Source organism: Triticum aestivum, chromosome 2D (genome assembly GCF_018294505.1).
Source record: "Triticum aestivum cultivar Chinese Spring chromosome 2D, IWGSC CS RefSeq v2.1, whole genome shotgun sequence".
Classification (NCBI taxonomy): Eukaryota; Viridiplantae; Streptophyta; class Magnoliopsida; order Poales; family Poaceae; genus Triticum; species Triticum aestivum.
The window spans coordinates 6,304,535-6,326,774 of NC_057799.1; the positions used below are offsets into that span (position 1 = coordinate 6,304,535).

The following is a 22,240-nucleotide window of genomic DNA, read 5'->3' on the forward strand; positions in this document are numbered from 1 at the left end:
GGACACATGGAGGAAAAAAACCAGCGAACGGTTGACGATAAAAATCGGTGGAGAAGGGATTCTTCGATATTTCCGAGGAATACCCCCAGCGGCCCAGCTCCGCCATTGCTTCCTGCGGCCTCCATAAGACTGTGATTCTCTCACCACCAACTTCGTCCTCCTCATTCCAGTTTCCTCATACATCCACCACTTTCTCGAGGCGATGGCCCGCTTTAATGATTCCGGAATCAAGCGGAGCACGTTGATGGTCCTCTTCGTGTTGTTCCTTGTCGACGACTTCGTGATTATCGCTGTGGTCGTGGCCATGAGCGAGGTCGCCGCAGGAAGTAGCACGGAGTCCGCCGGGTCGTCCGCCGTCGCCGTCCTCGGCGTCGCCGGCAACCTTATCGCCATCATCAACATCTTATCTCCCACGTAAGTTCCCGATGTATCTTTCGTCAGTCGACACGCCGCCGGCACACCCACCCCTATCCTCGCCGGCAAGACCCACCCCGGCTCGCGTCCAAAGCACTTGCCGCTCTGCGCCATGTCCTCCCCTGAGTGCTCATCCCTGGTAGGGACTAGGGAGGTTCTAGCCCTAACGTCGTGGTAGCGTCTTTCGGCTTCTACCCGCCCGGACAAGCTTCCACACGGGCCGCCTTCCGAGATCCACCGCCTGGTTAACCCTCGATCGGTCAGCGTGGCGCCGGCAGGCCGCGGATGAATCCAGGGCCCGCAGGCCGGCCTGGCGCTCCGCTGCGGCCGAGCATGCCGCTCGAGTTCACGTCCCCCGTCCGAGATCCACCGAGATCGGACACCATGGCGCGGCCCAGGCCGGGGATGGCTGCCGGGGCGGCCTACCACTCCGTCACGCCGAGCATGCCCATCGAGTTCACGTCCCCCGTCCGAGATCCAACGCGATCAGACACCATGGCGCGGCCCAGGCCGGGGATGGCTGCCGGGAGCGGCCGAGTATGCCGCTCGAGTTCACCATGCGCATCAGATCAAGATGCATGCCTTCGTGGCCTCGAGCTTCCCACCAGCTGTGTCGCGCTGCCACCTCTTAGGTTCAGGTCCCTCCTTCCCGGCGCGGCGGTAGTCAACAGTCAACATTCGTCGTGTCCTCTCCGCATCGAGGAATACATCGACATCCCCGAGCGCCGGCGGCGCCTCCACCATGCACTCCAGCGTGCCGTCCCCGCACAGTACCTCCCAGCCTATTCTCGCCGTCTTCAACTCCCGCCCGGACGCACAAAGCCGGCCCTCGCGCTCCGTGTCGGCGTCGGCGTTGTCGTCGTCGTCGCCTCCGGCCGGCCTCCCTCGAGCTCGCTAAAACCCCGACCCAAAGCGGGGTTGGGATGGTCTCCCCTCCCACTGCCCGAGCTGTTGCCCACGTAAAACGCCGCCCCACGCGTCCCACCCATCCACTCGCCCGCTGACCGGTAGGGTCCGCTCCTCAACGGACTCGCATGTCAGTCCGTTTTCGAAGCCCGGCAGAAAAATGGAATGTGACACGTTTGATATTCTGGCGCTATACCTACAAGCCATGGTCGCCACGCTTAACTGGTAGGTGGGCCCAGCATACGTCGTGGTCCTACCGTCAGTGTAAGAAACTTGTGCGGCCACAGGTAACCCAGTGTAGTGCCGAATGGGTCTGGAACCACGCTGGGGTTTGTCCGGACGCGCACCCATCTACCCCGGCCCCACCGGTCATGGGGACGGCTAAATGTAGGTAAGAAGGGCGGGGGGTGTGGGTGGGTTTTAGCGAGGGCTTTACGGGGGGGACGAGAACGGAGGCGGCTGGGGGGGCTATTTTTTTTTAATAATACATTTTTTTATTAATTTTCATAAATATTACGCTGGATAAAAGAATTTCAAAATTAATACACCGTCGGCCCGCTGCAGGCCGACTGGGCCTAATCGGCCCACAGCAGGCCGATTGGACTCCAGTCGGGCTACAGCTGGCCGACTGGCCCCTGTCGGCCCACGGTGGGCTGATTGGGTCCTGTCGGCCAGCTATAGGCCGACTGGAGCTAATTGGCTCGCTGTGGGCTAATTGTTTTTGCAAAAAAAGTAGGCATAAAAAATATATGTTTAAAAAAATGTTAATTATGTAATTAAAAAATGTTAAACGTGTATAAAAAAATGTTCCTGATGTATACAAAAAATGTACAATATATATGCAAAAAGTTGACATAAAAATATGTTTTAAAAAGTGTTAAGCATGTATTTAAAAATTGTTAAATGTGTGTATAAAAAATGTTCCTTATTTATACAAAAAATATAAAATGTGTATGAAAAAAAGTTGACACCAAAAAAATATGTTTGAAAAAAATTGTTAATCATGTATTTGAAAAAATATTCCTTATCTATAAAAAAAATATAGAATGTGTATGAAAAAAAGTTGACACCAAAAAATTATGTTTGAAAAAAATGTTAATCATGTATTTGAAAAAATGTTCAACGAGTACACAAAAATGTTTCATGTATTGGAATGAAAGGTTAAACGTGTATAAAAAAATGTTCCAGCTCCGGATCCGGTATGGGAGCATCACGGACCTAAGTATGATTGGTTGCTCTTTTTGTATGGAACTGGAACATTTTTTTCAAACATATTTTTTTTGTGTCAACTTTTTTTCATACACATTTTATATTTTTTTAATAGATAAGAAACATTTTTTATACACACATTTAACAATTTTTAATCATGTATTTGAAAAAATGTCAACTTTTCAAACATATTTTTTTGGTGTCAACTGTTTTTCATACACATTCTATATTTTTTGTATAAATAAGGAACATTTTTTATACACACATTTAACAATTTATAAATACATGCTTAACACTTTTAAAACATATTTTTATGTCAACTTTTTTGCATATATATTGTACATTTTTTGTATACATCAGGAACATTTTTTTATACACATTTAATATTTTTTAATTACATAATTAACTTTTTTTTAAACATATTTTTTATGCCTACTTTTTTTGCAAAAACAATTAGCCCACGGCGAGCTAATTAGCTCCACACCCAATCAGCCCACTGTGGGCCGACAGGGGCCAGAGGAGTCCAATCGGCCTGCTATGGGCCGACTAGGCCCAGTCGGCCTGCAGCGGGCCGACGGTGTATTATTTTTGAAAAAAAAATTACCCAGCGTACTATTTATGAAAATTAATAAAAAAAATGTATTATTTAAAAAAATTAGCGCCGGGGAAATGATAAATATGCCTCACCTACACGTCTGCCCGTCCCCATCATCCCCAGTCAATGACATGCGGGCCCTCAGCCCTTCCCAGCCCCACTGACCGCACAGTAGCCAGATCTAGCTGCGTGGGTAGGGGACGTGTTTCCCGGCAGCAGGCATTGCGTGAAAGCGCTGCAGCTTTGTTCCCAGTTACTTCCTCCGTCTCAGAGCATTTTTTTACAGTAGTATAGTGTTAAAAACGTTTTTATATTATGGGGCCGAGGGAGTACATCTGTGTAGCCGTTCCAGTGCCTCGCATCATAGGCTCCGACGACCGCGTGTTTGTTTTTTTTTTTTTTGAGAAAACGACCACCGCGTGGCTGGTGCACACTGCATTACCCCGAAGGCCCAAATGGACAAATTCATGACAACCTTGGCATGGCGCGGGCAGCCCCGTTCGACCACCCGGCCCAATTTTTCAGGCTGGGCTCAAGCCTGTCAGGCTTAATTAATTGGTGTTGCTTACTGAAATTCAGCATTGGGGCTGGTTTTCGTGATTATCACAGACCAGGCTTGCTCTTGCCATTTGAAGGTCAGACCAACAAGCATGCTACGTTGACGTGAAAGATTTGTTTCATTCCTGATGCTATAACACAGTGGCAGTCATCACATGATCTATCCACCTGGTGTGTAACCATCTTCCCCACCGTCGGAGATTTTCATTTCTTTGGGGGGCGGGGGAGACATACATACATATAGCATACTTGTATGGTGTATATACACATAATATTATACTGTATGAGGGAGAGTAATATGCAATACTCACATGCACGAATCTGATGAACTCATGAATGATTTATAGTTTCACCCTTGACCTGATGAACTCATGTTGTATGTCTTTACCTAACTGGCCATCGGTTTGTCTTTGTTCACGCAGTTTCACTTTCGTGATTCCTGTCTGGAAGGAAGGGTCTGTAGGAGATCGGATGGTATATGGAAGCCTTTTGGCTTTCGTAAACAACGTGATGTGGGCAATGTATGCCGCCTCCGACTCTCTCGAGAGTAAACTTTACTTCTTCATCGTCAATGGAGTGGGCTTGGTCTTTCAGATTTGCTACAACATCCTCTACATATACTATGCGGAAGGGAAGAAGAGCATTCAAGCCTTCATCCTTTTATTGGCATCCTACGTGGTCGCCCTTGTAATGGCAGCCTTAGTGCCTTGGATGGTGATGACACAAAGGTGGAGTAGTACTTGGGTCGGTGTCCTTGCCGCATCATTTGGAGTATCCATACATATTGCTTCTGCATGGGACATGGCAAGTGTACAGCGGCCGGTGAAGTGCATGCACTGCCTGCCGTGATTCATTCATATACTGTTTGTTGGTTTGTCCCTAGATTGAAACTTATCGAGGTTGTACTGCATGCTGCGTGCAGCTGATGGTGATCAAGAGAAAGGAGCAGATCATCTACATAGACCGAATAATCACGGTATCCTTCTCCCTCGCCGCTGCATGTATTTGGACCGTCTACGGTTTCAAATCCGCGACCGTCAACTTATATGTCCTGGTACGTAAAGCCTCTCTAGCCTTCCAATAATATGCCTTAACTCGCTAAAACCTAGATGGTATCATGAGTGGTGCTTAAACTTGCCATCGATGTTCACTTTAGTGTCTGAATTTGAAAAATAAGCCCAACTGGTTCTACAACTTGGCACAAGCGTGCAAATATGGTGATAATCTCATCTGTAGACGTATAATGTGCCGACGTGGCACCATATTTTGATCAACATGCACACGCGGCATGGGACCCACTTACAACAGACGGCTTGCCTTATATATGTCTCTGACCAATGGGCCCATATGTCAGCACAAAGGAAAAATCAACGATAAAAAATGCAACCCATGGGACACGAACTCGCGATGTTGCGCTTGCAAGCCGGCTGCGCTAGCGAAAGGTGCATATAGAGGCCGAGATCCATAGAGGTCTTTATTGTTTTTCAGAGAAAATACTATTTCCACATATTGAAAAAAAATATGTTTTCTTTAATATAAATAGATGATGTTTGTAGTATACACATAAAAAGTTTCATGGACATATATGTTCATTTGTAATGTATACAAAAAAGATAAATACACAGACTGAAAGTGGATTTTTTTTCTTTGTTGTTTTTGGGCCAGATAGTTCTCTTTTTTGTGTAGCATGCAAATAATCAGATTACTTGATTGAACCTTGTACACACTTGAAGAACTTGCATAACGTATTTGTACAAAAGAACTTCACATTTTTTGAAACATTTTTTTTGCAATGCGGGCCCTCTACAACGCCGCAGACACTGTGCTAGCCACTTAATGTATTTGTATATATATTTGTATAACGACACTTAATGTTCTGTCTGGGCACTTAATGTTCTGTCTGGGCACACGACTGTGGCTTTTAGATGCGCCGCGGTCAGTGCAGCCCATTTTGCGCTTATTAGCTCTTTTTAGAAATTTGTTGTAAAAGTTGCTAAAAAGATATTTGTAAAAAACAATTGTCAACTATAATCACTGTAAAAAAAATCTCAAATATTCGTGTGCTGTAAATATTATACGTAAAAATAAAATATCTTTTTTTTAAATGTTCATGTAATTTTTAAAAATATTCACATGTTTAGTAATATTCACTTGTGATAACTTTCACTCGTGCACATATTCATAATTTCTATATAACTGAAATATACTCAGATGTAAATATTTATGAAAATATTTGAAATTTTGCATAAGTATGAATACTTTTAGTTATACAAAAATAATCATAAACAACAAACTTATGAATTGTAAAAATGTGCACATAATTTTTCGAATGTTTGTATAATTAGAATAATATTTATGGATTGTAATTTAATAAATTTTTGTAGTATTCTAAATTATACAAACATTTTTATAATCAGAAACATAATTTAGTTTATATGGTTTATTCCATAATATGTTAATACTATTTAAAATTATGTGACCATTTTTCTAAATAAGTTATTTATTGAATAAATTATATTTGTAACACACTAATGTGTGAGTTTTAATTTTATTATTGCCATTATAATTTATGTACTTTTTACAAATTCTAAAAACATAAAATAATGGTAATATGGGCTGCACTGACTGCAACCCTTTAAACCATACATCATGTTTCTTACAATAGATAGGTCCTTTATCCTTTGTGAACAACAAATCATAAGGGGCCGAGTGGCTGATAGCTGGTTTGCTAGCGCCAAGACACTTGTTCAAATTATAGGAGTTATAATTTTTAACTACCTTTGTGCTGACATGTGGGGCCCGCTGGTCATAGAGACATATATAAAGCAATGCATCCATTGGAAGTGGGTCCCACACCACATGTGCATGCTAACCAATATACAGTGCCAAATCAACGCGTTATACATCTACCAATAGGATTATCACGGTATTTGCATGCTTGTGCCAATTTCGAGAAACAATTTGGCGTATTTTTGAATTTTAGGTACTAAAGTGAACATTGGTGGCAAGTTTAAGCATCACATGTGATATTATCCTAAAAATAAAAACCTAGATCATACCCTTTGTATTGCTGTTGGAATAGCCTGCATATATTACATCAAGATTTGATTGTATGAACTTGAATATTTAGATTAATAATATAAGAACTAAAATTAAAAATAATGCAGTTACCATTTTTTATTGGATACAATTTGCATAATGTAATGAAAACATTTTAGCCATTTTGCATGTGCATGTGCATCTTGCATGCTGAGGTGAGGTAGTTGCATATTGAGATAAATATGTTAGTAGGGAGTAACTATGAGTATCTATCCATCAGACGTCTATTTTTTTTTGACAGAAAGACTGTAAGGGAACCCCCTACAGTATAATTGGTGCAACAACCCCAAATTGCAAGTACCATGTCTTGAACCTGGGTGGGTGGGAAGGCATCAGCCCCTTCCCACCACTAGGCTATGTCTTAGTCTGCTCAGACGTCTATTTTAAAATTTGCTTCAGGCTGTTTGTTTTCCTTCCAATCACATTTTGACAAGTGTCAATACTCAGTAGTCAGTCCAGAATCCGTAGAAAAAAAACGTCTATTTTCTTCTTTGGTTTAGGTCGAATCTGCTAATAAACAACAAGATTCAGTAGGAAAAAAGCAGGAAATCAGTGAGATCACAAACAACAGGAATATCCCCTTCGATGCTGCTGCTACTTCAACAAAGCACCTCACATTTTTGCTCCCATATGTCATCAACTAATCATCAGCCTGTTATTCCACAAACTCAAGACTAAGCACGTTATTGCATCCGAAATCCCGAATGGGCTGGAATTAACACCCGGGGCCGTAGCACACTGGGCTGACCGCAAATTTGATAGGGCACCCCCAGGTGACCACCAGCAACACCCACGTGAGTGACCTACAAAAATAAAATTAACACATTCTGAATTCTTGTGCTATGGCATGAAATTGCTTGCCCGGCCGCCGACAAATATCAAATCCCGACCCACTACAAAGTGAATCTAAGAGCATCTCCAGCCGCGCCCCCAACAAGGCCCCTCAGGCGATTTTTCGGCCGCCGGCGCCGAAAAATCGCCCCAGTCGCGCCCCCAAGGGCCCAGTTTTCGACGGCGGACCCAGACCGAACTCGGCTCTTCTTGCCGCTTCGTCGTCCTCATCGTCTCGGTTCCCGCGGCGGAGTTAATGCCAAAGCTGCTGCGCGCTGCCGCGCCGGTCAGCCTCCTCCATTGACGCCTCATGGGCGGCGCCATGAAGACGGGACGCCGCACGTCCCTCGCCCGCCACGCGTACACACAGCGGCCACGCGTACGCGCGGCGCCTCCGCCTATATAAGCCGTCCCCAGCGCGCCGGTGAAGCACAGACGACGCCCCGTTCCACCACCGTTCCTTCCCTCTCCTCTCGCCTTCTCCAGTTCAACCATGGCCGAGCGCTTCCCAGGCAATGGTGCGGCGGCGAACGGCTTCGGCCACCGACACCTTCACGTGGACGAAGCTCGGCTCCTCTACGAGGCCGAGTACCCGGTCCCGCCGGACATGCGGGTGCCCGGGGCGTGGAGGATCAGCGCCGGCGGGGTCCCGGTGCCACCACCGCCCACCGAGGCGGCGCGGCGTGCGGAGATCACGCGTATCCGCGCCTCTCTGCCGCGGGCGGCGAGGGAAGGTCCACGGTACGTCCCTGACAGCCCGCTATGGGAGCCCTACTTCCGTCGCCGCCACGTCGAGCAGCTCGAGGCCACCAACGGCGTCGTGCCCTCCGGAAGGCTCAACTCCGAGGGCCGCCGCCGATGGTGGGGCGTGCCCGGCCGCACGCTGGAGGCCGTCCTCAAGTACATCGAGGGCAGCAACACGCCCAGGCTGGAGTAACCCGCTCCCCCGTCCTTCTCTCCCGACGTGGGAGCTCGTGGACGCCGAGGCGCATGGACCCGGGGGCGTCCTCCTCCTCGTCCGGCCGCTCGTCCGGCTCTCCCTGCCTCCGCCCCAGGACACGCCTGTCAGCCAGCGCACCCGCAGCTCCGGCGTCCATATCGACGACTCCACCCCCGCCTCTGGCCGCCTCGTCCTCGTCAGGCCGAAGCCGGAGCCCGGCCTCCCCGCGGAGTACGAGGAGATAGACCGGCGCGGCTTCTCCGACGAGGAGGCCCTACGGTGGGCGCGTGACGACTACCTCCGCGACGAGATGGTTCGGCAGCGCCGGACCCTGGAGGAGATAGCCGCCCGCAAGCGTGGGCGCGAGGACGAGCACGGCGTGGTGATACTCTCCTAGATTTTTTGAAAGAAGGTGGCGATAACCCATCAAAACCCAGTGCTGAATTGGAATTATCTCCGATGGTACAACCGATAACTTCCTCAATAGATAATGGGAGGGCATATTCTCGAGGTTCGATACTCTAGCTCATGCTAGCCAGCAGTCCAACTGTACGGCAACCCCTGCTTGGGGTTTCGCTAAGAAACTCCTTATAGAAAAGTAGATGTGAGGAGATATATCTCTAGCCTCCTCTAGAGAATCGTTGTCCACCCAAAGGCATGTAGTGACACACTTCCTCCTCCACCAATTAACAATTGTGTGGAAGTTCGTCCTGTTGGTGTCATGCTTTAAGAGCCAGTTTTGATGACTCAACTTCTACCAACAAAGCTCCTCACCTTTGTGGATCTCCGTAAGGGAGTCTTCAAGGGTGTACGGATGAAGTCACACTTCAGAGGCACGGCTAGATGTGTTAGAAGCAAAAGGACCCGGATCTTCCCAAGTAGCTCTTCCTTACAGGAAAAAATTGCCCCCCTTAGGTTAGCACCCCCATACTTGCATAAATTGGATGATACCTTTGGATAGTGATGCAATCTATCAACTACTCCCTCCGTTCCTAAATATAAGTCTTTGTAGAGATTTCACTATGGACTGCATACGAATGTATGTAGATGCATTTTAGAGTATAGGTTCACTCATTTTACTCCGTATGTGGTCCATAATAAAATCTCTCCAAAGACTTATATTTAGGAACGGAGGGAGTACATATAAATATCTAGGGGGAGCAGCCTTCGCCACCAACCTTAGTTGAATCACCTCCTTGAACCCAGGCTGGTGCAGCCAAATGTTCTCAAAATGGAAGTAGTTCTACCATGGATTGGGGATATGCGTTGAGGTGAGGAGAAGAGGGGGCATGGTCAAACCTTATCCAGGTGATAGATTTTAGGCCATAGAGGGGGGAAGCAAAGTTCCCACTCAATTGACACTAGACCCTCATCTAATACAATCTACCTAGTTGTTCATCCAAATGTACAGGGAACCAACACTAGTAATATTCCTAAGCACTAGATCTACGATGCAGTCATTAAATACATGCATACAAGGACCATCAATATTAGATGCTTTTTTTTCATCAAAGGAGCAGAGCAGGTTAAAGTTGCCTCCTACGCCACCCACCACCATTGGTAGGAGGTATCTCTCCACCTTAGCTTTTAGCTCGGCTAATAAATCCGCCGACCTGCGATGGTCAGTCAAACTTAGGGAATAATAAGCTCCCAACTAAGGTTAGTCTATCTGTAGGTGAGGAACTTACTAACAAAGGACTCTCTCGGGTCCATATCGCCCATCTCAGAATTGTCCTCCCTGTCTCCTACCAGAATGCTACCTAAGTGCCTAGTGTCAGCCTGCCATTTCCAAGCAAAGTTATGGTGACTGAGACTTTGCAACTCAGGATCAAGAACTCTTGATGAATCATTTCCTGAATTACCGATGAATATATTCAATTAATTGGTGGCTCAGGCCCTCCTGGACGAATCCCCCTGATGTTCCAACATATAACCTTCATTAGGAAACCAACAAGGTGATAGCCCCTTTGGGGACCTATCTAGGTCTAAAGTGAGTTAAGAACCTAGGCATGGACTTAGGCAGCCACCCATGAGACCTCCTTTATGGGGGTCGCCGGGTTGCCGAAGCCCTATAGGGGATATGAGCCGCATATTGGGACACCTCCTCTAGTTGAGTGGGTTTCAAGGATAGATCTCCTTTTCTTGTAGCACTGCGGTTTTCTCCAAGCGACTGCCTTTCATCCCTAAAGGCAACCAGATAGTCATCGATGACCTTTTCCAAATGTTCAAGATATGTCAGAGCAAGGAACGAGAACCGAATAAAAATAGAGAGGGGGGAAGAAGGAGGGGCTAGAAGTACTTGGGTCCAATTTGGGCGCCACAGTCCATTGGCCAACACGTTGAGCGAGGAAAGGCTTGATCGCTACCATGACCAACTTGGCCGCCACTAGTCTCTTACTCTTGCGAGAGGGTGGAGGTGGTGGGGGCAGGGTAGGGAGTTGTGCAAGCCTTGACACCAGCCAGGGGTGGAGGGTCGCCAGTGAGGGCAAATATATAGCTCCTAGGCGTCCAAGTACGAGGTCACGAGTATCAGTGCCGACAACTCGAAACCTGGCGATGAGAGTGATGTGATCTCATGGAGGAAAAATAGCAAAGTCATAGGGTGCGACTAAGTGAACCGTACCAACATACTAGGAGAACAGAGGAACGGGTGCGACAAAGTCACTGGTGGAGGCCTCCCTGGTCCCGCTAAATGACGTGAGGTGGGGGGGGGGGCAAGTGGCAGGGTGTGGGGGTACCAACTCAGTATGGTGAGATATGAGAGCTTATCCAAATACACATGTACCTCTGTAAAATTGGAGCCATACTGGTCATTAGAGGGGTAGGCTGATGGCAATGGGATGGGAGTCACGACATAGCATGTGCGGCCCCTAAATCGGTGCTAGCTTGGTCGGGGCACTAGACGAGGCCATGACATGTGACATCACAAGAATCACCGACAAAGATACCTAGGTAGGGCCCAAGGTGCAAGGTAACAAAGCGAGAAGATGAGGGGCAGCAGAGGGGCTGTCGACTAGAGTTTAGTAGCCCTCAGGGGGAGTCAGAGTCACCATAATCGTCTGGAACGTCATGGTTTTCGTTGTCGTTGTCCTTGTAGGGGCATCAATTTTAGCCATTGTCTCGACGAAGGGGTGGGGTCTGCCTCCCCTCATGCTCTAGCTCAATTGTGATGATCCAACCATCATCCCCAAAGTAGAACTCCAACATATAACATAACTTTGTGGGATTCTAGCACGAGAACTTGCTCTATATATGGCCGGTCCAGGTGAGTGCGAGAGCATCAACCACCACAAGATTGTTGATGGACTTGGACATGGCCTTAATGATATGACCCTTTCTAGCATGGTCCATGGTCCCATGGAGATGAACCCTCATTGGCTCAAGGTGTGATGAGACATCGGGATCAATGGTGGAATTCTCAATGGATACTACTCTCCATGGAGGGGAAGGCCACTAGAAACTCGGTTGGGGACAACTCTCTAACCTTGCATGGGAACACATCATCCACCGGGTGTAGCTCGTCATAGATGATGTCCACACTAGCGCTGCTAAATTGCACCTTGATGAGGGCAAGATTCTCCGAAACAGGCAACACGATATCACAGAGGCCGATGAAAAAGATCTGTAATCCTCAATCCCAGCCCCACATCTCTAGGTCATAGACTTCAGCTGCGCCAAAAGTCAACCGCGGTGTTGTACTCAACTATGCAGACGTAGCAACGTGTTAGTTCCTTGCATTCCGAGTAGGGCAAATTTAACAAATTTGACCTATAGACGAAATCAAATCACAGAATGAACTGTCCGTGAAACTATTTCACGCGGCTGACCCGTGGCGCCTAGCTCTCAGGCGCTGCACTAGTGCAACGCCTGGGAGCTAGGCGCTACACTGTATAGTGTGGCGCCTAGCTCTCAGGCGCTGCACACTGACTTAGTAATTTTCGGATCACACGGATGCGACGCTGGCCGTGTAGCGCCTATCTGTGAGGCGTTGCACAGTGTAGTGTGGCGCCTTCGTGTCGGGCGTCACACAAAAAGATCAGCCGCGTGAAATAGCTTCACGAACAATTTATTATGTGATTTGATTTCGTGTATAGGTCAAATTTGCCTCCGAGTAGCAGTGGTTGGGTAACCCACAATTGTAGCAGGAAACTTTCGTACCAGACTCCTTCTGAGCCAGTACATCACCCGATTCCCTTTAAATCATGGAGCGTGAATCAGTGGAGTCGACAACACGTGAGGGGTTGGGGTAGTGTGGGAACATCCTTGTTCATGCACTGTCCATTCTTTTTGTTCTTGAACTTGGCCCCCACCGGGTGGGGATTAGGTTCGGTGTTGCTGCTGGATGCCAATGGCCTAGGGGAATCATGACCCAAATCAATGCGCTTGGGCGGAATGACACGATGAGTTGCGCCTAGGTAGAGTGGGTCGAGACCGGTCAGTCTGGCCATCCCAGCTGTTGTGACCGTCGTGCGAGGCTGCGACCCACATCTTTGTTCCCGTTCTACCTGCTGCCCGAACTCCTGCTCGCACGCAGACCACTCTAGCGAGCGTCGGCAGTCCTTAAGTAAGTGGCAGTGGGTGTCGGGGGAGAGCCATCGGCCTCCGGTACGCGACGGTCATGATGCAGCCGTCCAGGAGGCATTAGGTAGTGGACTTGCCTTTCATCCCCCCGCTCCTCTCCCGCTCCCGTGGCGCGCCCCGCGCGCGCGTCTCGGGAGATCTAGATCAGCCGCCGCCGCCGCCTCGTCAGCGTCTCCTTCCCCTCGCCGTCGCCGGAGTGCGCCCGCTGGGCGAAGCCCGTGCGGCGCGGGCGGCGGCGGGGCACTCCCTCCTTCCTCTGGTCCTCGTGGCGGCGGCGCGGGTCGTCTGCTCGGGGACAAGGGGCGCCTCGTCCGGCTGGTCTCCCGGAGGCGGGGACGGCTGGATCCGGCGATGACTGGGCTAGGAGGAGGTGGCGCTGGTGGCGGGGTTTCGGTCGGGGTCCTCTTCGATCTCGATCGGGATCTCCATCGGGGCATCGCACTGCGGTGGGACCGGATCGGCGGCGGCGTCACCGGTTCGGCGGAGGGCTTCGTTCCAGCCAACCGCAAGATCGGGAGGTCATGGCTTCCGGTGAAAATCGCGCCTGACCGCGGTCATGGCGGACGATGGCGGCGTCTCGGACGTCGTTCCCTTCTCAAGGCATCGTCGTTGCAGGTCACGTCAACCTAATTGGAAGTTTCGGGGGAAACCCTAGATCTGGATCTACAGGATCGGACGATGGCAACGTTTCGATGTCGTTCTCCCTCCTGGGGGCATCGTTTTGGAGCAAGTGTTGGCTGGAGGGGACAAGAGGAGGAGCGGCGTGGTATCTGACACGTCGACAACGGCGGGTCTCAGCGGCATGGAGCAGCGGGGTCTCACCGGTGGGCGTGTGATGATGGACGAGCGCAGGATGGTGGCGTTGTCTGGCGTCGTGGTGGCGTCGACTACAATTAGACCGGGCAAGGTTCATGCAGCAGTATAGCACTAAAGATGGATTGGTGGCAGGTGGCTACGGCGGCCTCATACCCGGCAGGCGACCAGGTTGAGGAGTGCGCCGGACTTGTGGGTGCCCCATGCCCGGCAGGCGTCCTGGTTGGGACCTCAGGTCTTAGATGTTAGGTTTGGCTGCGAGGTCTGTTTTGGTATTAGGCCCAGACTATCAACATCCCTTCATCAACTGGATAGGAATAGCGACAGATGTTGCTTAGACGGTGACTTTAGTCTTATTTTTGTATGACTTTATAAGGTCTTGTGTGAATAATTAATAAAGTGGTTGCATGCATCGTCCAGATGCAGAGGCCGGGGGTTCTCCTCCATTAAAAAAAAGGCATTAGGTCCAGAGGAGGCCGTTGTCCCAGTCGCGCGTCAGCATGACGATGAGGAAGGACTACAACAAGGGGCGAGTGGAGGGCGGTGACAGAAGGATCGACGGAGTGCTCAAAGCGACACACATCTCATTGTGAAGGGAGAAACCGTAGCACCGGGTGGAAGTGTTTTTTTTTTCGTTTTTCTTTTTTGGCAAAGGTTGAAGGGGTGTTTCTTGAAGGAGACAAAGTCCAAGCTTCCCCCTGAGCCGTCCATGCTGCAGGACAGTAGCACCCATCTGGATTTTTTTTTTGAAGGGCCACCTGGATTTCATCAGGCTGCTATACCGCAACGCCCGGCCCAATGTCTCAAAAAACATAGCCGCCACGCCGGACTGAGGAGAAGGGGGGACGGGGACGGCGTACCTTTGTAGATAGACCCGACGAGGTGTCGCTCGACCCCTCCCGCAAAGGCAACGAGCTCCTCCGCCGCGGCGTCACTGCCGGCTTCGTCAGCGAGGTTAGCCCAGCGCACCTCGCGCTGAGTTCATGGTGTGTTGGCTGCCGGCTTTACTCCCGAGGCAAAAGTCTGAAGCCTGCGAATCGCCCGAGTCGTCGTTGTTAGAGCTAATTTTGTGATATACTAGCAAAGAGATTATGTATAGAAGAAGTAGAAACCAATTTGAGTTTGGCAAAATATAATATTAGGATAATCATTGTGTCAATAGTACTAGCAGACTAGCAGCCCTTTTAGACCATTTTGGTCATAGGTGACTTGGTAGTTGAGGAAGATGAGTTGTAGTTTCCAGCGCGCACACAGGACACAGGCAGGCTGGGTATTGATCACTGAAAAAATAGCATCCTATAGCGCGTTATATCACGTTAATAGCATATTTTCAGAGGCGGCGCTATTTTGTGTAGCGTGCTATTTTTTCCTTGCTATTGATTACTGTAGCACCACCCGAACAGCCTATGTAATAAGCTGGCAGCCTATATATATACTTCTTCGAGAGAATTCTGGGTGAGAGCTACTGGAGTAAGATGTAAGCTGTTGTCGGAGTAAATGGCCACGGGTAGCCTAACCGACTCCTCCTGGCTCTTTGAAAAATTATCAGGCCGATCGGGCCTTCAAGCATCCAAAACACAGGGCCGCATTCCCCTGATCGGCTATCTCACAGGCCGACTACCGGAAGGCGACCCGACCTCAAAAAACCTTCCCGAAGATAACCATAAGATGGCCGATTCCCAGCAGCCGGCCATAAGTAGACCGACTCCCAGAGGCCGGCCATAAGATGACCGACTCCCAGACGCCGGCCACAAGAAGACCGACTCCCGGAAGCCGGCCAAGACTGCACCCACCAGGGCTGCACCCATATAACGGTGATGAGACGGGGCGTGGCCACAGTACAGCCTGCCACCCCCGAATCCCGGAGCATGCATGGCCATAGTGCGCCGTACGGGTCAGCCATCCCCCGTCCGGCGCGGCACTGTTGCCATATTGACCGTGACGCCACCCACGACAGGCGCCAGTACGGCCCGCGGGCGGCGGGCCCCTTCAGCCAGAGAGACACTCGAAGGCGGCCAGGCCTCCCCTAGTCGGCCTGGGGCGTAGCCGGCTATTGGGAGCCAAGACGAGGTGAGGCTACAGTGAGAGCCCGCCAGGCGGCGGCACTATAGCCATGCTTACCTCGACAAAGCCCTCGTCATCAAGGGCGAGGCAACAGTAACCAGCCACCGACAAGACCCCCAAGCGGTGGGGCCGGCCTGTCGACCAAGAGGCCGGCAGCCGGCGGGACCCACCAGTCGGCGGAGAAGCCGGCGAACCCAAACACTGATGGCTGGGACCCGCGCCCAGCCAGATTACCATTGTATCCTTGGGGTAGGCCTATATAAACCCCCAGGGCACCCATGCAAAGGGTTGATCTCTGAGATAGTTTTAGACACCACGTAGAGAGAAGAGGAGAGCTAGCCTTGCCTTTCTTCTTCTTCTAGCCAAACAGCTCAAGGAGCACTTGTAGTTACTTGTGTTGATCTAGTGATCATGCGGAGACCCCGCAGAGCAGGACTAGGGGTGTTATCTCCACGGAGAGCCCCGAACCTGGGTAAGATTCGCCGGCGTGCATGTCTTTGCCTTATCCCGTTTCCAGGCACCGGCGATGTCTTACTGACTCCCACAATGATAAGCCACCCGTTGGCATATGTCACACCTACCACCCGACAGCTGTAGGCTGTAGCAGTCAAAATATGTAATGAAACTTCCCCCTTTGTAAGTAACCACGTCTCCTTAGAGAGAATTCTGATGAGAGCTACCAGTTCTCTAAGTGGATTTATTTTTTTGAGACACGGTTCTAAGTGGATTCTAGTGAGAGAACCTAGTATATCTAACAGTCCTGGGTGAGAAGCTAGCAGTTCTGACAGCCTTGGATGGCCTGCTTTGCACAATAGCGGTAACAAAGTAGACTCTGTGTCACGACAGGAAAGGCGTCGCGATTGTCACGCACCTCCCTCGTGACCATGGCCATAGCGCCACCAGGTTGCCGTCTTCCTAGACCCCGAACACGCCTCTCCACCGTCATATTCCTGCTCTAGACCACAATCCTCCAATCAAAGCTCGGATGTAGATTTGCGAAGATGGCTTCTTTCACCGGATAAGTGTATGGAGTTCTATGGCGTCACACATGGTTCTGATGTTCACCAGATGCCTTTTTTTTAGCTCGTTTTAGTTCATAATTCAAGTTTATTAAGTGTTTGTTGGTTTAATTTCAGTACATTTATGTTTAATATGGCATTGTTATATGTAATTAACCCTTAAGTTATCTAAATCTAATTTAAAATTGCTTTTGAACAGACTATTTGTGTAAATTTATGTTTTGGAGGTAAACTTGGAGGAATGGCTAGGTGCACAAAACTATTATTGCTCAAATTTTGAGTAATGAAGTGTAAGGGGTTATTTGAGGAGTTAAATTTGAAGGGGAGTGCTAGAGATTCCATCTGGGGATTGCTGCGTAAATGGATTATTGTGATCAACTCCATGAAAAATTTGAGTAGTTAAATTTTAAGGGGTCTCAGTGTCATTTGAGAAGCTAAATGTTAAGCGAAGGACGAAAGATAGATGCTGGAGACTTTCTGAACTAGTCAGTGCAACAATATCTCCAATTCACGCAAGCATCACACTACATATTTTTATTCTTGTTTTTCCTTGCGTGCAGGTACCGAATCTCGTGGGCATTCTGTGTACCGCTGTGCAAATCTGTGTGTACGCCTACTTGATACTATCCCGCAAGATCCGCATCTACTCCTTCCAAACTGATGACGCAGTGGACTATGGCTACGAGATGGGAAAGCTCTTCGCGTTGCCTCCAGTGTAGGTCTGCCGTCTGCGGCGGCAAATTGAGACTTGTGTTTATTGACAACGAGGCAACTCAAAACTTTTAAATTCTGAGCGAACTATGAGAGTATTTCGGTGGATGGTCGATCTATCACTGATCGATCGATAGCAGGCTCCCGTATGAACCCGACTTGCCACAAAAAACAGAAAACACAGTTTTTAGTAAAAAAAAACAAATTTGAAATCTGTTCATTTGGGACTAAAACTTGAAATTCAGTTCTGTGGACTATTCCTGATTTCCTGCAACTCCAGTTTTATGTATGTCACTTTCGTAGTGTTTGAACTGCTCCTGTCAGTCAGATCTCTGTTGTGTTTGCAATGTTCAATTCATTCCGATGCATCATGCATGTCGAAATTAGTGGTTGTGGAAGATGAAAATGGCCGAAGTAGAATCAAACAACCTGGAGAAGTAGTTTGTTCTGGCATGTCTCATTCTGCACAACCTGAAGGAGAAGTTGTTTGTTCTGGCATGTTTCATTCTGCACAACCTGGAGGAGAAGTAGCCGGAGAAAGTGGTTGAAGACAGCACCAACAACCAGGGCATGGTGTTTCGGCATAGAGAAACCTTCTCTCCCTCAACTGTTGTGGGGATTTGGATCATTTGCCACACTTTACATGTGTGGATCAAATTTGTCCAACTGTTGTTTAACTCTAGAAAGGGTCCTTCGTCAACCCAAAACTATAGGAAGCTTATTCCCTATTTTTGGCCAACGAAAAAGAAGTATTAGTCACTCAATTTGTAAAACCAGACATAATATATGCGCCTAAAAAACGATCTCACTTAAGTCGATTTTGCCAAACCAAGGATCCAACGGCTTCCCTGTTTTCCTCCGCCCTCGCCTGGCCTTAATTAGCAAAGTTGCTATATAATCCGAGCGGCGGTTGCCGCCAAAAGTTTCTTTGCTTTCGCGGGCAACACCGCAGTTAGCCGTGAAATCACCCCGTCCACGTGTATACTGTCGGAAATCTCGATCATAGTAGCCGGAAACGGGGAACGGTGGGCCGTCCCTCGATCCGGATTCATCGACCCAGAATCAGATTCGGGAACGAGGGTCGATTCGGTAAGATTCGATGCGGATTCGGCGTTTCCGCAGCTGGGATCATCGATTCAGGTTCGGCGACTCGACAGTGTTGGTTCTTGAATCGATCGAGTAAGCAAAAGGTCAGCCATATCAATCACGAACTCCTTGTTTTACTCTCTTCCCCGTTCTTTTCCACTCCCCTAAGTAACTCCACGTTCTGCTCTCCATTACTCCAAGGCTGCTAATAAATTTTTCATTGGGAAGGAGATGATTTATTTTAGTCTTCATGGATCGACGATGCAGCCAGTTGCTCCCAGCCCAGCCAGTTCCCTATATAAGTACTCCCTCGGTCCCTCCCAGCCAGTTGCTCCCCGCATCCAGCGACCAAAGGCGCATGCAGCAGTAGAAATTCAGATTCACGTTCCTCGTTCCATGGTACCGTACCGGATTCATCGTACTGGAATGGATTGGATCGCGTTTTCGCTTTAAAAAAAATCGTTTTAGAGATGTATACCCCTGCTGTACCCTATTTTTTTCAGCCTCCGACTCTCGTCCCCCGTTCCCGTTCCTCGCTCCCACCGTACCGGAAACATGGCAACTATGATCTCGATCATTTCGAGACAGCCGATCAACTATATTTCACCGCTCCTTCATGAATGGTTTGCAAGCCAGAAAGAGCAAGTAATTAAGCAAGATTTGCGTAAATAGCACTAACCTTGAGGAAGATTGAAGGAGGTCAAGGGCGTCGAGCGCTTCGGTGGTGAGCACAAAGTCACCAACCGCAGAAAGCTAGACCCATTCCGCAGGAGAAGAGCGAGACAGAGAGATAGAGAGAGCGGGTACCCTTGTTTGCAGGCGAAAACTTTATTCATAAGCGCCCAAAGTTGACTTGACTTGGTGTGGATCGGTCACCATCTTAGTTTTTTTTATTACAACAGCTCCATCTTAGCTAATGATCTAGGCCCACGGGTGGAGCCAGCTGATGGGCCGTTGTGCCCACCGAAACCCTTTGTGAATAATTGAGATATATACTATCATTGCCCAACATAAATAAAAATGAGAAAAACATACGAGGACAAGAATAGTTTGGCAGCACAACTTTTTTTTTTGCGGATGGCAGCACAACCTTTTCAAATCGGTAGTAATCTGTAATCTTGGTATTTCAATGACCGTGCAATGAATACTACTCCTCCCGTCCAATAATTTAAGAGTGTTTGACACTACAAACGCTCTTATATAATGGGACGGGGTGACTAGTTACTAAAACCACATTTTCCTTTAGTCAGTTATGGAAAAAAACATGATATTGGCGTTACAATAATATATAAAAGCGTTATATTTAAGACCCCGATAAATCATGAACGTTCGGATTTCAAGCATGTCATCCCGAATGTTTTTTCATGACAACTTCAGTTGTTAAAACATGGCAACTTTGTCCCAGTTTGTTTTTTGTCAAAAAAAATTCCATGCTTGCCAGTCTCACGTGAACTGAAGTTGCCATGAAAAATATTTCTGGTTGCCATGCTTAAAATCCGAACGTTCGGGATTTATTATTTCGGTATATTTATTGATATCAAACACAACAAAGTACTTAAAACTGTGGTTTCTACAAAATCCACGGTATTGCAAGCCCAAGGCCACGGATGCGCCAGATGCCATCACTGCAAAGGCATGCCGAGGTCGAGGGACGACATGCCTGCCGTGAAAGGGAATAGGCGTGTCATAGCGGCAGCCGGCGACAAGGATGCCAGTGCCTGGATCCCGGCGTAGCGGCAAGCTCATGTTGCCCGTGCCCTCGCGGTAGAGCAAGACTCGGCCGCCCGTGCAACAAATGTAGATCTGGCGCCCCCCCCCCCCCCCCCCAAAACAAAAAAAGGGAGGATCTAAACATCTCCGGTGCCGCGTTTGACAAATGTAGATCTGGCGCCAATCAGATTCGCCTTGACCCCTATTGCGTCTTCAACCCCTACTTCCATGACCACGAGGACAAAGGCGAAGGCAAGGGCAAGGGCGACAGTATTTGAACTTCCTCTATTGTCCTATGAATTAGTAGAACATGCCAAATTTTGGTAGTCCGATGGCATGCATTATGAACTCCCCTATACTATGTCCTAGTTTGATATGTGCAGTATAAACAATGTCCTATGTGATGCATGAACTATAAAATTGCATGTTTGATCCACGTTGCATGCTTGTGTGTGAAGTTAAAGGTTTGAATACGAAGGGACGGCTGCGGACGTGGACAAATGATGAGCGGCCTGCTCCTGTCTGTGGAATACCCATTCCGGTGCGATCTCCTGTCGAATACGCGCGAGCGATGCTCGCAATCCTCGTACGTGTGTCAGCCCAGGATAGTACACGTTCTACTTTTGTTTTACTTTTTACTATTGAAAAATTTCCGTTCACTGCTTTACAGGGTTTATTTTTCTTTTTTCAATTTCAATTGTTCATTTCATATTTTTCACAAATAAAGCGTAGGGTGTATCCTATACTCTCATATCACAAAAACTCATTCCGGCAAGGGTGAGTCCGGACCTTGCCGGAGACAGGGACAAGCAGTGACGCGGGGATGAAGAAGGATGACGGTGCAGGTGTCGGACGGAGGTGGTCGACACTAGAGAGGGACGGGGCTTAGAGGGGTAGCCGAGGTGGCAAAGGAGCGACGGAAGGACAGGGCATGACAGCAGAGGACACCACCAGCGATCGTTGGTGGCGGGAGCAGGTAGTTGGCCAGGATGGCGGAGCAACGGCCCGAGAAAGATTGGAAGAGGAGCAGGACAAAATGGATCGACGGTAAAAAGGCAAAATAAAACAATCAATTGCCTGACATATCCATGATCCGGCTTCTAGGCAACGGTGTTCTATATACATCACTAAATTGAGAACTAGACCCCTCACAAAAAAATTGAGAACTAGAGAGATGGGACGTTGGCGAGAACAACGTTCTTCCTCTCCTTCCCGACACAGAAAATATCTTCCAACAAAGACGAAGAGGCTACCACATGGCCCATGTGGTAAGCTGCCTCAAAACAAACACAGACGAAGACAAAGAGGCTGTTAACGTATGATTCAGTTTGGCTTATGCGATCGTCTTCTCACAGAAGCTGTTAACCTTTCCTCCAAAAGGGAAGTCACGGCAACCACATGGGTGCATATATAGCTCGAAATCTCGTTCGTTTAGTGACATACGACCAACTATGTTTCGCCGTCCGTCCCCATGGATGATTTGCGAGGTTCAAAGAGCAAGTACTTAGGCAAAGATTGCGTATAGATGCTCTTACCTGGAGGAGATGGAAGGAGGTCAACGGCGTCGTCTGCTGTTTCGGTGATAGCACAGGCCAACAACCCAGAACAATGGATCCATTCGGAAACGAAGAATATGAGTCTTTCTGGATGCCAGGAACGAAAATTATATAGCAAACAACTGACCCAGTCCATATATTGAAGTAG

The 22,240-nt window shown here is 48.5% G+C and overlaps 1 protein-coding gene across 1 annotated transcript; it reads left to right on the forward strand.

The window, feature by feature from the left end:
* The first annotated feature begins 182 nt into the window (after positions 1-182).
* Positions 183-17,914, forward strand: LOC123050911 (bidirectional sugar transporter SWEET4-like). The gene is made up of 4 exons (XM_044473619.1): positions 183-414; positions 4,105-4,486; positions 4,605-4,736; positions 17,590-17,914. Exons 1-4 carry the CDS (start codon positions 203-205, stop codon positions 17,746-17,748), a joined length of 885 nt encoding a protein of 294 aa, XP_044329554.1. The 5' UTR covers positions 183-202; the 3' UTR covers positions 17,749-17,914.
* The last annotated feature ends 4,326 nt before the right edge of the window (positions 17,915-22,240 follow it).